The following is a 16179-nucleotide window of genomic DNA, read 5'->3' on the forward strand; positions in this document are numbered from 1 at the left end:
GTTCATGTCCAGAGTTGATGAGATTGCAAATCAAGACGCAGCTCATCCTACTCCACCGGTTTTTCTTTCCCCTGCATCACGGTGTCCTACTATGGTATGCAGCACGTACGAATCTACGACGACTTTCACCACAAGGACAGCCCCCGTTTCGGAAGCTAGATTTAAATTTCAAATACATATTACACAAAATGCAGACTAGTTTCTTTCGTACTTGCTTTCCGCATGTTATAACCCTTATTTATTAACATATCCCGGTTCTCTCTTCATGAAGCGAGAAATTAATTTAGATGACCAGGTAAGCCCATCCCAAAACCTCGTTGCTCCACAAAAAAAATGATAATGCGAAACAGAAAATCTTCGGAGGATATGTTACACTTGGACGCCTTGGCTAAACTTTGAAGTCATCGGCTTACGGTCGAACTATACGTGGTGAGAAGCTGAACGCCTTAGTTTCAACGAAGCTATGAAGAGAAGTTCAATATCACGAGCTAGAAAATATAAATATTCAACTAAATCCTGTTGATGGCAGGCCCCAGACAACGGCAGATATCACTTGGAATAACTCACCACATTTCAGCAACTGCACTTTTCAACCCTCTTTCTCCAATCATACGTCATGCGCGCATTCATCATCGTATCCGCCTTCTTCGCGGTCGCCTCAATTGCCGCTCCTAATGCAGAGCCTGATGCCGCTCCAGACGGCAGTCTGGTGACTCGGGCCGATCTCGCCTGCGAAAAAGCCGGAGTGCACTGCCCTAAGGGTCAGAAATGGGCACGTCTTCCATCTCTATTCATCCTAAGGCACTCTCTGTTATGACATTAGAACACCCACTGACCCCCTCTCGCAGTGCGCTGGGCCCAAGAAATGCATCAGCTGCTCTCTGATTTGCCCCAAGGCAGATATCCTGGTGACGAGAGATGATCTGGCATGCGGCAAGGCGGGCGTCCATTGCCCTAAGGGACAGAAATGGGTACGCTTCCTTTCTCCTCCTTTGTATCTAGTATTCTTGTCTTCTTTCGCTGATTGAATGGTGGTTAGTGTGCCGGCCCAAAGAAATGTGTCAGCTGCTCTCTTGCCTGCCCTCGCACTGACGAGGCCGAAGACGCTGGTCTCGTAGCAAGGGCGGAAGACGCTGCTCAGGCTTGTGACAAAGCTGGAGTCCACTGCCCAAAGGGGCAGAAGTGGGTACGTCTTCTTACCATTGCCATCAGCTGTTCTAGTAAGCCAGGGCTTTGATGCTGATATCTGTGGTCAGTGCGCCGGTCCCAAGAAATGTATTAGCTGCTCTCTCATCTGCCCTAAAGAAGAGATTCTGGTAACACGAGCCGATCAAGCTTGCGATCAGGCTGGTGTTCACTGTCCTAAGGGCCAGAAATGGGTACGTTCCTGTTGCTCTCTTATACATGGGTGTATACAGTCTTTTAACGTGTTCCGAATAGTGCTCCGGTCCGAAGAAGTGTATTAGCTGTTCGCTCGCCTGTCCTAAATCTGAGGAGGTGGAGGAGTAAATGTAATGTATGAGTGTAGGGGGGTTTGTTGTGGTCGGTATGATGGAGACGGAGGACGCTCCCTTCTTCATCGGGGACATAGGGATCTTCTCCTCGCTTGCATAGCAGAGTCGCTCGCTTGTATCTTTGCGCAATGCTTTATGTAATAAAAAAATCGTCGGTGGCGCGCCAGAATTATTTTTTTGAAGTAGCCAATCGCGTGACGAATTGAAGACTCGGGGATCGGCAACTAGGCGGACAAATGAGAAGAAGGGTGTTTAGGAAAGGTTAAGAGAAATTAAGAGAAGACTAAGAGGAATACTCTGCCTTGTAGGCAAGACATGACCCTAAGCACCATCAGTACCGTCATCCCTACCTGCACTCGAAATTACATTTTCCATCAGCGAAGCAGTCTAGAACGGTAGACCAACAAGTTCGGCAATGATCCGGAGCAAGCAAGAGAAAAGACGGCACTAGAGTCTCCCCGGTTGCCTAGAAAGAAGTTGAATTGCCGGGCAGAAATTTTCGGGGCGTATTGATGATGAGTTGAGGAAAGTGGAGACAACTTTGAACCTGAAGCTGCAGAATAAGCACGGACCAACGAAATTACGATCAGATCGGCTTGGGTGGCCTTCCCAGAGATCCATCAGCACCATCGCGAAATTTCCACGCTCATCATTTTACTTCGTCAATACCCATCCCAAGAATTTAGGCTCGATCTCGGATGTTCATTCCGAAGTTGTGTCGCTCGAATAACTCGTTTCAGAACTCCCGAAGGCCTACGAAGATTTTTCCATTAACATGTGTCCCTTGATGTCTTCTCGGGAATCGCCGTTAAAGAATCCGCCTCAATCTGATCCTTTATCAATGACACACCGCTAATATGTCCCGAGCACTTGGCTATGGTATTAGGGTCGGCCCATACCTTGCGTTGGCTGCTCCTCTTGCACCACTTTCACCAGTCCCCGCACGCACCTCTCCCCAATCCATCTCGCCCCGCATTAGCCAAGGCCCACTGAACTTCGCGATGGAGGGACTTTACAAGCAAGATCGACTGCTACGATGTGAGACATTGCGACCACGTAAGACCTGACCACGAGTTCGTCGCCTGTTCGCACATTTCCCCTCGCCCCGTCTCAGCCTGATACGTGTCCGTGCACCCGTACGATGGAATACGAAAATCTTGCCGACCAGTTTGGAAGTACCATTCGGACTGATTGCTTTTTGTTGACGTTATACTGCCACGTTATAGAGATTGCTGATATTACATGTGTCAACTAACTGCTTTTCCCTGCATCTCTGAATGGGTCATCGAGGACGTTCAGTGAGGCAATAAATCAGACCTTTGCTGCGCGGAGTTGATAGAGTGGGTGGCTGATTACATAGTACTAACCTGTATGCGGGATCTCCGACGAAGGCTAGAGCTAGAATCCTTCTCCTCCACCCCCCTTCTCCATACTCCAGTTCTCGTCTCATCTCAATTCAGATCTCTTTACATATCAAGATTCCTCAATCTCTACCCAAACTTCTCTCCTCCATGTCTCCCTGTCCTATAAAACACGCCCTATCTTCAAGCGCTCGTGGTTTTTGCTAGGCTAGAAAATGCAAGTCGCCGCCAGCTGGGAAACTTGTGGGGAAACTGTCGCTGTGATGCAGCCACAATTGAAGTTGGTAAAAAGAGCCGTCGCCTCGGGTACTCGAAGGCGACGACATTAAGCAAGCCTTCTGGACCCTTGGGAACACTGCACTTCCGAAACATGATAATCGATCTTGGTGGGTTATTATAGATTTTATCAGACGTGTAGGTTTGAAGTATTCATTCACCCTTGGCTCCATCGATGGAGCTTTCCATACTATCGAACGGCAGTAAAAACTAAGCACACAATAAACTCGACAGCCAATATCCATACTTCATCCACTGCGAATTTTGTACCAATTCTCAGCTCTCATTGAAGAACTCCAAACATCCTTCTACGCTGTGCAACCTTCCACAGCCCTATGGCAGGGATTCATTCTCTAGCGCAATCTACGTAGCGCCCAATCGCCATCCATCCTTACCGCCGACGATGCACAGCAACATATTAATTACTAAATCTAACAATAAGCCGCATACGCGCCGCACTACAGTAGACTACGCTTTACGCCCCAGGCGAGGCAAGGGTTCAGCCTGTCGCGGGAGACAGCCGGAAAGATGCGCTGGCGAGACCCTCAGGACTCCACTACGAAGACTTTGAGGCTCGAGGATGGTTGCACAACAGGGTCGCTACTTTGGAACTGGCGATGTGAATGTGTATGTCTGAGTAGAGCCGAGAGGGCCTCGATTGCACGACTTGGAAGCGATACTCCGAAGACCGGATTCGCAATCACCAATCGCTTGCACGAGAGATCTCTCCACGCAATAAAAACCACATAATATATTGCCGCACAGCAATTCCCATAGGCGCGGTCTCCTCGAATCTTGCCTAGGGAATCTTCTATCATATCCGACAACCTGGGTTGCATAAATCATCGCGTCGCAGCCTGAACTTCTAACTCGCCGGGCCGACTACTCTCATACAACAAGTGTCCATGCGCGTCTATGCAAGCCATCTGAATCCCAGTACAGCACGATATTGTCTCGATGGATTAGAGTTTGCATCGCCCACTCTGCGTCAATCTGCGGGTCAGATTTGTTATATGAGATTTATTTGGGCACAGTGGCGATCTTCCACATTTTGGCAAGGTCTCCCTGCTCTTTTCGAGCGGCGCAGTTAGTCGTTTCCTTTTATAAAGAAGACACGAGCCACCTATTCAAAAGGAGTCTAAGGTGTTGATGCTTAAGAAGAGAAGGATCAACCGTTCTTCAAAGTGACCATTGTGAGAATTCGAGCAGACGTCATGACCGAACCTACTAGCCCACCTACAATTGACATACAAACTCTCACCGCACCCTCTCAGAATGGATCTCAGGATTCGGGCTCTCGCCCAACTTCTCTAGCTACCTCAGCAACCCCAATCACCCTTTCAAACACTGCCTCACCGTCAACATCAAATACACTTCAGACACCCCAAGAAGAAATCCGACCATCCACCACCGATTCGACAGACACTTCGTCTACAGAGGATCAACCTTCGCGCCTTCCAACGACGACACTACTATCATTCATCTCCCTAACCTTATCAATTTTCCTCGTAGCTCTCGACACCGTCCTCATCCCCACAGCACTCCCAACTATCTCCCTCTCTTTCCACATATCGGACTCTCTCTACGCATGGATCGGCTCCGCATATCTACTTGCCAATGCGGCATCCGTCCCCTTCTGGGGAAAGCTGTCCGATATCTTCGGACGGAAGCCTATTGTCCTGATTGCAAACAGCATTTTTTTAGGAGGAAGTCTGATCTGTGCTATGAGTATTAGTGGGCCGATGTTGGTCGGAGGACGTGTGGTGCAGGGTCTGGGTGGTGGAGGCGTAGTTGTCTTGGTTCATATTTGTGTTGCGAATTTGTTTAGCATGAGGTATGTTTAGATCTTCTTTAGATGGTGGATGTTTGGTTATAGATTGGATGCTAATACGAGTGCAGGGATCGAGGCTTTTACCTCGGAATCGTTGGCGCGGCGTGGGCAGTGGCATCAGCTCTTGGGCCTGTCCTCGGTGGTATATTCGCGCAGAAGTTGAATTGGCGGTGGTGCTTTTATGTGAACAGTAAGCCCTCCGTACCCACTGAACTCCTTTGCACTGGTTCCCCCAACTAATTCCTCCCAGTCCCCATTGTCTCCCTATCTACCCTCCTACTCTACTTTACTCTCCACCTCCCCTCCCCCCGCGCACCTCTTCTCTCTGGTCTCCTATCCATCGACTGGCCCGGCAGCTTCGCCATCACAACCGCCACTATCCTCCTCCTCATCGGCCTTCAACTAGGCGGTCAATCCCCCTCCTGGACCACCCCCACCATCCTCCTCCTCCTAATATTTGGCCTCCTAACCTACGTTCTTTTCTTCTTTACTCAATACCTCGCTGAGAAGAAAACATGGGCTGCAGTCGCACCGATTATGCCCCTTCGAATCTTCCGCGATACGAGTAATTTGGCCGCACTGGGTGTGTGTGCTTGTGATGCGCTAGTGTTTAACTCCGTTGCCTACTTCCTCCCTCTCTACTTCCAAATCGTGCTCGCAGCTTCCCCAGCAAAAGCTGGGCTCTGGATGCTCGCCGCCGCCATCCCTCTTGCCATCGTCTCGCTATCCGCCGGCATCGTCATCGAGCGCACAGGCCGGTATCTCGAAGTCCTGCGTGCGGGCCTCGCGCTCATGACCGTAGGCGTTGGCCTGCTAATCTCGTTTGCTAGCACAAGGGATATGGCCAAGATATTGGGGTTTTTGGTTGTTATTGGAATAGGCTTCGGTCCCAATTTCCATGCCCCCCTCATCGCCCTCCAAACCCGCATCCAGGAATCCGACATCGCAGCCGGCACGGCCGCATTTGGCTTCGTGCGCATGGTTTCCGGTGCAATAGGCGTTGTGGTCGGACAAGTTGTTTTCCAGGCGTTGATGCGTACCCACCTTCCCTCCTTCCTCGACGTAGGTATTCCGCGAGCTTTCGCGGAGAGGCTGGCGGGTGGGGACGCCATTTCAGAGGCGGTGGCTGTTGCGAAGTTGCCGGGGGTACAGAGGGAGGTTGTGAGACAAGGGATGACGATGGCGCTAAGGGGGACTTGGGTGGTTTATACTGTTGTGAGTGCCGTCGGGTTGGCAGTTAGTTGGGGGATTAAGAGGGAGGTTTTGAGCAAGAAGATGCCTGAGACTAAGGGGAAGGAGAGGGTGAGGAGGGGGGATGAGGAGGTAGCGAGGGAGGTGATGGAGGAGAAATGAGAAGGTGGAAGGGAAATGGAGGGTGGTTATCCTTCTTTAGCATTAGCATTTGCATTTTTGGGATAGGGAAAGGGCGGGTATGATTTATGGGTTTATGAATCGCTGACTTGCTCGGCACCAAATTTAAAGTGGCAATGTAAGTATGGCGGGGAAAAAAGTTCAGTATCAAGAGATATCTCCAGGACTTCATTCGACCGATGAAATTACATAGTTATTCTGCAATTTTGGGGGGTTCGCAGTACTACTCCAGCGCCCTAGGCACAAGATTTCGCAATGGGATCACGAGTCTGCTCTTAGGCTCCACGGAGAGAAAGTATTCTACAAATCACCCAATGCGACTGAGGAAGTTGTATCTAAAGTTAGCTAAATGAAGCAAATTAAATAGTACTCGAAGGAGACTTGATAAGAAAATATGGATCATACATTATCGACATACATTATCGACATACACAGTGGCCGATATTTTACATAATCCCAACTAAAGAAAAGCCTCCAAAAACAAATACAGTAAGCCCTACGCCTTCAATACAAGTCCGACTCTAAAAGTACATACACAAAGCCACACATAGCCAATCATGTCCTCGTCATAGGCGGTGACTTCGGTGGTGTATCTAACACCACGCTCGTGCGCGGAGAACTCACAGGACTCGCATCATACTCATACCAGACGCCCTTAATCCTTCTATTCAGTTTCCTTGGCGGTGGAGAAATCCGGTTTCCAGACGAACTAAATGCTGCCGAACTCGATGTATCCGATACAGCTCCACTAATACTACGCCCGTTACTACCATGCCCGCCACCTACTTCACCAAGATTACCAAGCTGACTGACAGTCTCTCCCACCTTCCCAACCGTCCCGCCCAAATCCTCAATCGTCTTCATCATCGCATTACACGTATCCGCAAGTTTACCCTGACCCTCCGCCAGCGCTTGAATCTGCTGCGCATTCGTCTGCAAGACGTCTTTCACCTGCTCCTGGTTTTGGAACGAGGAGTTCGACAGTGCAATGTAATGCGACGCATTCTGATCCGTCAGCGCCTGCAGCTTGAACTGGCCGTCGGCTAACGCTTTTATCTGGGTAGAGTTTGATTCGTTGATTTCCTGCATGCGTTGGAGGCCCTCAGATTGTGCGACACTGAGAGCTTTGATTTGGGAGGAGTTAGATGATATCATTGCGGTCATTTTCTCGAGGGTGTCTGAAAGCTTGGAGAGGTCAAAACCCGGGGACCCCTGCTGCTGGTGCTGGCACTGATGCTGCTCCTGCTGGTGCTCTTCTACTCCGTTGATGGATATCGAGGGCTTTTTCTGTGGGGCGGGGCTCGTAGTAGTGCTGACAGGATTTCCACGATAGTCCTGCAATGGGATAACCCCCATTGTGCCGTCGGAGGGCGTGTAGAACCATTTATTTCGGAGATTGTAGAATTTGGGGTTATCCTGGATTTGCTCTTGCATGTCGTCGCCTTTCAGGACGAAGAGTTGTGCGCCCTCGCGCGTCGACTCTGGGTATTCTTGTTTTACGAGATCCCACCATTGGGATGCAATGGAGGCAGAGGAGAAGGTAAGGATGAATGGTGGAGATTGCGCGTAATCGGACTATAGTTTGATTCCATTCATTCAGCCTCGTTCACTCATTCCTTTGCAAACGCGTATATGCACACACCTTCTGGGCATAAGCATAGAACAAATTGTCGCTGCAGGTAGCGTCATTCTTCCCTTGTGTCTGCTGCGGCGTATTCGGCACTGACCGCGGGCTCTCGCTTGCCATGATCAAGCCGGCTGCGAGCGAGATACTGGGTTTTTTTCGCGGACGCTCCTTTTCCGGGACGTGTGGCGACGGCGTTGACGCGTCGGCGAGTAGGAGGTGGGAGAAATCGGGCATGCTTTTCGGGCGTGCCATTTCGTGAGACACGTTGGATAGATTTCAACGAACGAGTGTCAATGAATTAGAGACGATTCGAGGATGTGGAGGCTCTGGGGAGTAGTAGTCTTGAAATAGCAGCTGCACGTTTGGGGTTAATGATGACTACCCCCTAGTCGATGACCTCACACCCGACCGAAAGGACTGGGGTCAATCGCCGCCATAGAGCTGGAATTGGGAGGCAAAGAAATTGCAATTATGGGGAAAGGGGTCATATGGGTACGCAGTTTGTGATTTGGCATTGTAGGACGAGTGCGAGGATAACTCTTCAAGACCCAATTGAATGATTAGTGCGAACGGCATGTCAGACCGTGCTTGTTTCACTAGCTAGTGTTGCCGATGGCGTGCTGAGATGGTGTTTGGTTTCAAGGTATAGGGATTTGAAGCGCACTGCGGAAGGCTGATAGCCTGTGATTGGGAATCAAGACGGAGTTCTGATGTGAGGGTCGTGTTTGGGTTGGGGGGCATGGAGGGTGAAGGGGTCGCGAGGGATGACGTCAGTGCACGTGCTTCCGTTCCTATTTCGTGTTATTCGCGTGAAAAGTGCTGCAACTGCACACGTCGCTGCCCATTTGTCAATTGTCCTCCATCCACCCTAGCTACTACATCTCATCGCCTAATTCTAGAACGTCACCAAAAGATCATTCAGGATAGAAATTTGCATCCTGTTGACCTCTCCTCTATTCCAGCAAGAGGACTAATAAACAGACTCCACACCGGTTATTTTTGACGTTAAGTGAGAGGAGATGGTACATCCGTTAGCCAAGCAATTGTCGAAAATCTGCCACCATTGATGTAGATGAAGCAAGACAAGCATGACACGCCAGCCTGGTTACTTGCCAACCAATCCAGAACACATCTGACGACACGTCTAGACCGAACGCGCACGAGAACGCAACTGAAGAAACCGAGCTCATCCATGTTTACCTCAGAAACCGCCCCCAGAACAAACTTAGTCCCCAGCGTGTTCCATCCGTAACCAGCTAATCCCCGTACCCCATCGCTTAATTTGGCAGCCATAGTGACGATTGTTACAGGTGCTCCGAGATAGCGTGCACCTGAGGTTCGTCGAAATTTTAGACCAAATAATTCCGTTACAGCGTACTTTCGAATAGGGAAAGTCTGGAAAGAGGAAAAAGCGATGGGGAGGGTCGTGTAAAGTATGTCGTATGGTATATCGTATGCTGTATGTCTTCGTATGCCAGGGCCAGAGATCCAAATTGCAGCAGGAAGCCTCTCCCTCCTTCTTCCCCAGTCTCAACTAGCAACAGGAAGCACCCCAACCTTGACGTCAAAGTGCTCCATTTGGTCGAACCCAAACTGCTCTAACCAGCTCTCCGGTACCCCTCTGCCATCCCCTCTCATCCACTCTGGGCCGAACTCCGGCTTGAACAGGATGTGCAAAAATGGGTCCGTACCATCCTTCGGCTTTCTATGAATCCTCACTGCAGCCAACTGTCCCTCCCTCAGCACCTTCCGCCACATTCTATTCATAACCGAGCACTTCCGATTCTCCAAGACTTGGCGTCCGAACAACCGATACAAATCCTTCGCCTCACCATCCACCTCTGGGACGTAGCTCACCCGCATGTACCTTCCAAACCCAGCCTCGATGCGGTGCGAATTTGCCCACATATCCAGCAGCGGCCGGATATTAATCCCCTTCTCAACTTTCTCTGCTTCTTGCACCACGTCCCCGACTGCGATCGTCACATTGCCGACACGGTCTTCGGGGAGACCAAGACTGGCGTGGTAGAATGTGTCCAGGTATTCTTGCGTGTTGGTCAAGTCGAGTCCGACTTCTTGGCTAAGGAGGTAGATAGGGCGGTATTCGTGGCGGATTTGGGAGCAGACTTGGGTTAGGCCGACCCAAGAACGGCTGCTAGGACGAGGCTTTTGGCGACGACGAAGAGTGGCGCGACGGGGGAGGTGGACCAGGAGGGCTTGGCGACGGTGCAGAGTTGTGTAGTGATAGATGCGGTTGCGAATTTCTGCTCAGCGTCAGTCTCGAGTCGCACATCATGAACCCGCTTCATCACCCCCAAAGCAAGAACAAAAATAGCAACAGTAACAGCTCAAAGGTCTTGCAACATACCTCCTGGAAGATCGAGAAACCGAAACGGCTTATTCGGTGGTGGAACCAAGGTTGTCGGGCTCATAGGTAGGGTAATTCTCCGTTTCTTGCCGGCTCTGGCATTGTCGATATCGCTTTCGCCTAGGTTGCACTGCTTCGTCACAATTGCAGCTGGTGTGGGTGATCTGGCGGAACAGCCGCGTTTCTGGGACGGACTGTTGGCTGCTGTTAACTTAAAGCTCTTAAATCGCAGAAACCTCGACCTGATAATCCTGAGGTCGGCGGCGACGACGAGTTACCGAGCACATCAGCCTCACCACCATCTCCATACCCTCAGTGCTGGATTGTTGGTGCTGTACTTACGCCATCCTCACACTGTTCAATCCCTATCTTCAAGATCTAAAATCGCAGAGTATGCAAAGTGGATGCATCGGTAGAGGGGAGAAGAGAAGTTGCAGACGGGAAAGATAAGGTGTACATAGAGCCACGCGTGAAAGTGAAGGTGGCCATGGATTTTCACTCCAGGGGGCCATTTTGCGGTGAGCTGGATTGCGGGCAGGCTGTTAGCTCACGTGATTCATGTAGGAAAGGGAGCAGTCGGGATTGGAGTGACGGTGGCGGAGGACGGCTGGAGGGAGATGCGGGAGCGGGTTTTAGAGGAGCAAGGGATATGTTTGGTGTAGGGATGGAGTTATAGGCTTACTTGCTGCAGATCGATCGTTTCGAAGCGGCCGCATGTTCACCGCCGCTCTAATCCTCAGACATCTGTCAGATCTATCAGTTTTCTGTATTTCGCCGTAGATCTCTAGATAAATCTGAAATCCCAACATTAAAGTAAGTAATAATTCCTAAAAACACACAGGATTTAAATACCTTCAGAGCTAGGAATCCAACCTTGTGAATATCCCCCATGCATCCCCTCTACCCTTCACCAGCTTCAAAAATAGAGATAGAGACAAATATAAACCCACAACAAGCTAATAACTACTCCCTAAAAGCGTATCTCTAGGATTTCCTTCCTTTTCATAGTTCACCCTTCCCTCTCCACTTTTCTACTTAACATGCCTCGCCAAGATCAAGAAAAGATCTCACTCCGCCACCTTCATTCCATCCATTACCAACATACCACCCTTCATGGATATCCCCTTCTTCCTGTATAACAGCATTGGCACCATCCCATGTATACTTCGCGCCTTCGAACGATGAAATGCTTCTGGGTAGGAAAGGATAGACATGTGAATTTGTAACCGATGACGATAGTTTTAAGTTTTTTTATAAGAGGGATGGGGAGTTGGCAGAGAGACCCAAAATTGGCACGTATTTTTTTCTTAAGTTTATAAAGTGTTCGGAGTTGGTGGAGTGGCGTGGATTGGGTGTAGCCTTCAACCAATCCATTCTTTAGTATTCGACTATTATTGAACGAGAACGCAGTCGTTCTTGCAAGACCGATTGTGAAAATGATAGACGTAGTGAATCTCGATACCTAACCATCCGCTGCTAGGATTAGCAAGTTGCAAAAATCAACAAACCTGGGCAGGCACGAGAAATCGCAGGGCCAGGGCTCAGTGCTACCTACACTCCCAAACCAATGCATATGTAGTAAGTACATGTATACATGCACCGCAAGAAACCTGTCTACTTACTTGCTTGCTTAACGAAACTGTCTACCTTCCCCAAACCTTCTTCCTTCCGCAATACTAGAAGCTCATGAAAGTCCACCACCCTCAAACCTCCCAATCCTACTTCGAATGATATTTCCACCTCCATACCCACTTTCTTCCCTCTCCACTCTTCCTCGCATCCTTTTCCTATACACCCCATCCTCCACCTCAAATCCTTCCCTACGACGCCTCCGCCGCGCTTGAAAAAGATGGTAGCTAACATAAAGGCCTCTAGAAGAAACAGCAAGGAGCAAGATGAAAGCGATTGTTATCACGGTGGTGTGCTTTTGGTACACGGATGGTGCAGGAGATGTAGTGGCGGCGGCAACGCTCCACCCGGCCACAGTACGTGTTTGGTAGGCTTGTGTGGCAAGAGGGGGTGGGAGAGGAGTGCTGGGGGGAGTGGAGGTGGAGTATGTGTCGGCGATTGAAGAACCGGTGTAGATGTAAATGAGAGGGGAGTTTGGGGATATGGAAGATACGGAATATATGGAGGACACGGCCCTCACGGCTATAGATTCGTTTCTGGGTGGTGGAGGGTTAGAATGTTAGGGATGCTGGGGTTGAGCGGGCGTCTTGGACGAGCACGGCGGTGACCATGTCAAGTGCGGAAACAATTAACATAACTCACAATCTCAACGCGTCACCACCCACACAACATATATTTCTCCCACCTTTGGATAGTATAACCGTAATGGGGCAATGGCATAGCTGTTCCATTGCAAGTCGTAGTGCAGTTGAAGTCAGGAAACCGCTTATTCAGAACCCAACAGGAGCCGAAGGGAAGGAAAAGACAGCTCGGTTGTTGGCCCATTTGGAGGGTTTGGATGGTTTGAGCGTGATGAGCAGACAATTAAGGAAACGGTTTCTCGAAACGGTCTTGAAAAGTTTTTGGTTCTTGAACAAGAGCCTAGGGGGTCGCAGATTGTTGAAAGTCGGTTGGGTTGTAGATGAGGGTAGACTTATTGAGTGTTATAGGGGAAAGAAGAGTTATGGGGAAGTTGTGTTGTCCATTGAATGGCCAGTGATGAGAAGGGTCATGTGCAATTAAAGGGGACTCACGGCAAGACGTTTTATCTGTGGAATTCAAGAATGGCCTGTTGGGAAAACAGCCGTTAATTGAAACACTGATCTCTTAGGGGAGTCACTAGGCCTCTCTAAAGCCCCATTGGTTCATGATATCCTACTATCATACCGCCATTACGAATTACAAAAATGTAGTGCAGTAGAAAATGTGCACAATCGGGTATAGACGAAAACAAAGCCATAGAAAACAAAAATGATAGCCTCACCACACAGATTCCCAGTACCCAGGAAAGAAGATCTAGAAGGAAACTAAGTTCCAGGATTTGGGTGGCCACCTGGGGGCTTGCTCTCCACCTCACTGGGTTGGGTCGGTGCCGGGCTTCCCACTTCACTAACCGCTCCTCTCGGTGTGCTTTCTACCTCACTGACTGGTGCTTGGGGCGTGCTCGCTACCTCGCTGACTTCCGCTGGCGCTGCTCGTGGTGTGCTTGCTACCTCGCTGACCTCTCCTAGCGCTGCCTGTGGCGTGCTCGCTACTTCGCTAACAGTGGGAGCTGGTTTGCCCTCGGCCTCCGCCCTTGGCTGATTTTCTTGCCCATATGTCGGCGGGGGCATGGGGACGCCCGAGTACGATTGCTGTGATACAGGGCTAGGGCTTGGATACGGTTGCTGGCCGGGCATTAAAGGATTCTGGTAAGGCTGTTGTTGGTATGGCATCATCCCTGGTGGTGGATAAGGTTGCGGAACGCCTTGCATAGAATACGGTTGCTGCATGTATGGCTGCTGGACATATCCCTGCGGCATACCAGTCATTGGAGGCATCCCACCATTTGGAGGCACCCCGCCATTGGGTGGCGGGATTCCTCCATTCTGGCCGGTCTGCGCTGGCAGATACCCCACCGTATTCCTAGAATATTGACCCAGAAGAGACACTGGATACGAGTGTCGGAATCCCCATTTCCACCACAGCTTGAACCGTGTCCAGCCTCCCATATTCTTCCATTGCTCTCGCAGCATCTTCTGATCTTCTTTACTACGAGCCGATTGCGAGCGCGTGAAGCATGCAACCCATAGCGAGATGCAAATCCAAGATATTGTGCCGAATCGCAAACATCCTTGACCTGTCATTAGCCTCCGGAACCAGAAATAACTCTCGATAAACCCAAGGACGAATAGCGAAGGGAGCAGAGTTGCGATAATGATAACCCAGACTTTGAGACTTGTGCACCCGCCATATCCATAGCAGTATGTATAAGAGTATCCGCCGTTACCGCCTCCAGAACGCGCCGTGGAGCTGGGATAGTAGCTGTTGTAGGTGTACTGGTAGGGTTTAGAGCAGCGCGAAACATATGCTGTGTAGTAATATTCCGTGCTTGTTGTAAACGGAACAGCACTCTGAGACAGATACCAGGTCTCGGTAACTCCACCTCCGTACCCGGTCGTTGTTGCAGTCTTTTTGCTCGTGGCTGTGACCTGATCCGTGACTTCGGATGGAATGAACACTAACTCTGTGGTAGTGAACTCGAACGAGGATGAGCATGTCGTCGGTGCCGTGTACACCACCGGCATGTAGAAGAAAACATCTGTTGTTTGGCCAGTTGTGGTCGTGGGTTGGAGATCGGAATCTCCGACCGCATTGGGTGGGTAGAAGACGGAGACAACTTGGAGGTCATAGTAGGTGCGCGCGTAAGTTGTAGTTGATATCGCGGTGACAGTTGGAGTCACGCCGGATTTGATCGTGCGCGTCCTGGTATACGTGTATGAGTCCAGGGTGGTGCCGAATGTGTAGGTTGAAACAGTCAGTGAGAGCTCGAGATTCTCGGTCGCAGTCCAGAATGCGGCATTCGCGATGGCGATGTTGAGTGCGGCAGCCAACCAGACGATCGTTTGCGCAAACTTGTATGCCATTGTCGAGAAATCCGCGTCCAAGAGGTGTCCGTTGCGCAGGGCTGCTAGCCCTCATCATGCGGCGGGATCAATCATTTTAAGAACGCGGGAGTCATCCCTCAACCGGTGAAACACTCTTTTCTTTCCATGGCGCCAAGCAAGAAAACGTGACGTTGTGCGGTTCAAGAAGGGATCGCGAGCCAATCGCCTGGTGGTTTTTAATCTACTTTGCTCGTGTTTGCGGTCCAGGACGAGGCTGGACCCGTATTCAGGCTTGGGTCGACATGGGTCAGGGATTTGAAGGATCACCAATATCTCACTCCCACTTGGAGCTATTAGGCAGTAGATATGAATATATTGAGAAAAGGGGTCCCATCTTATTCAAGTAGTAAAGAGACATAGTCGAACGGAAAGCGCAGGCGCTGTGGTTGTCGCGTTGCGAAAAGAATGAGTGTAAAGACTCTGGGGTTAAGGTTTTTGGTGGATCGACCGAAGAAATGTGGCGCTCAGAAAATACGAGATACGAAACACGAGGCGAGAGCCTCGCCTTCTTGATTGGGTGGCAAGCGCCGACTTTGATGCTGAAAATAAACAACACTGCTTCTGTGTGTGGAGGGAGAGATGGTGATTGACAAACTCAAAGATCTGAACGTACGGATCTGTACTCCGTAATGAACCGCAAGATGTCTACGGATCCGTACTATGTGGCACGATACACAAAGAACAGCCAACGCGACGAACACATAGAGGAAGAGCGATCCTAATCAAGCTTAGATTATGCTTGTCGACAAGCAGTCTTTGTCGTCCTTCGACATCCTGAAGGCCCGCGCAGGTGCTCGAGAATCTCGAAGCACGGATACATTTTCCAGGCTCTATCGATACCACAGGCAAGCGACGTGTGAATTCTCCTGGAAAATACGAGTTCAATATGAGCTTGAGGCCGGGATTTCGACGCTCCAGGAGGTTTCTTTCATCGAAAAAAAGGGTTGTCAGCCAGGAAGAAGATCAGCATTTAACCATTCTTTTAAACACGTCCTGTACGGTATGATGCATCGGGCCGCTTCGAAGATAGAACGGCTGGCATCCTTGCACAGGAGCCTCAGGATGGGAAAGGGGGAAAGGGAAACTCAGACCTTTCAGACAACGCCTTAGTGTATCCCTCTGTGCAACGGCTTTCAAAACAACCGTCCGGCTTACGTTCAATGGATGGTCCGGCATCTCTAATTGGAGGCGCTTCAACTAAGACGCTGGCTTTGTCTACGGAAGATCGAAAATATA

General features: G+C 50.1%; 6 protein-coding genes across 6 annotated transcripts; 3 read left to right on the top strand and 3 right to left on the bottom strand.

The window, feature by feature from the left end:
• Positions 1–616: 616 nt before the first annotated feature.
• On the top strand, positions 617–1509 carry BDR25DRAFT_310923 (uncharacterized protein; the record flags this gene model as incomplete). Its single annotated transcript, XM_033691193.1, has 5 exons — positions 617–709; positions 849–971; positions 1040–1186; positions 1257–1379; positions 1441–1509. 5 exons carry the CDS (start codon positions 617–619, stop codon positions 1507–1509), a joined length of 555 nt encoding a protein of 184 aa, XP_033552415.1.
• A 2775-nt stretch (positions 1510–4284) lies between these two features.
• BDR25DRAFT_279715 (uncharacterized protein) lies at positions 4285–6335 on the top strand (the record flags this gene model as incomplete). Its single annotated transcript, XM_033687769.1, has 3 exons — positions 4285–4985; positions 5051–5172; positions 5233–6335. The coding sequence occupies exons 1-3, from the start codon at positions 4366–4368 to the stop codon at positions 6333–6335; spliced, it is 1845 nt and encodes a 614-aa protein (XP_033552416.1). The 5' UTR covers positions 4285–4365.
• Positions 6336–6986: 651 nt separating this feature from the next.
• Positions 6987–8282, bottom strand: BDR25DRAFT_254606 (uncharacterized protein; the record flags this gene model as incomplete). The annotated part of the gene is made up of 4 exons (XM_033686307.1): positions 7996–8282; positions 7614–7928; positions 7154–7568; positions 6987–7096 (listed from the first exon to the last, which is right to left on the bottom strand). Coding segments are annotated over exons 1-4 (1077 nt in total), but the record flags the coding sequence as incomplete, so codon positions are not given.
• Positions 8283–9510: 1228 nt separating this feature from the next.
• Positions 9511–10908, bottom strand: BDR25DRAFT_382647 (uncharacterized protein; the record flags this gene model as incomplete). Its single annotated transcript, XM_033697786.1, has 4 exons — positions 9511–10244; positions 10349–10532; positions 10691–10726; positions 10900–10908. 4 exons carry the CDS (start codon positions 10906–10908, stop codon positions 9511–9513), a joined length of 963 nt encoding a protein of 320 aa, XP_033552418.1.
• Positions 10909–12243: 1335 nt separating this feature from the next.
• BDR25DRAFT_350944 (uncharacterized protein) lies at positions 12244–13107 on the top strand (the record flags this gene model as incomplete). Its single annotated transcript, XM_033694783.1, has 5 exons — positions 12244–12303; positions 12335–12405; positions 12444–12527; positions 12574–12957; positions 13014–13107. 5 exons carry the CDS (start codon positions 12244–12246, stop codon positions 13105–13107), a joined length of 693 nt encoding a protein of 230 aa, XP_033552419.1.
• Positions 13108–13323: 216 nt separating this feature from the next.
• On the bottom strand, positions 13324–14975 carry BDR25DRAFT_331930 (uncharacterized protein; the record flags this gene model as incomplete). Its single annotated transcript, XM_033692692.1, has 3 exons — positions 14891–14975; positions 13646–14761; positions 13324–13591 (listed from the first exon to the last, which is right to left on the bottom strand). The coding sequence occupies exons 1-3, from the start codon at positions 14920–14922 to the stop codon at positions 13324–13326; spliced, it is 1416 nt and encodes a 471-aa protein (XP_033552420.1). The 5' UTR covers positions 14923–14975.
• Positions 14976–16179: the final 1204 nt, after the last annotated feature.

This window comes from Lindgomyces ingoldianus (genome assembly GCF_010093535.1).
Source record: "Lindgomyces ingoldianus strain ATCC 200398 unplaced genomic scaffold BDR25scaffold_5, whole genome shotgun sequence".
Classification (NCBI taxonomy): domain Eukaryota; kingdom Fungi; phylum Ascomycota; class Dothideomycetes; order Pleosporales; family Lindgomycetaceae; genus Lindgomyces; species Lindgomyces ingoldianus.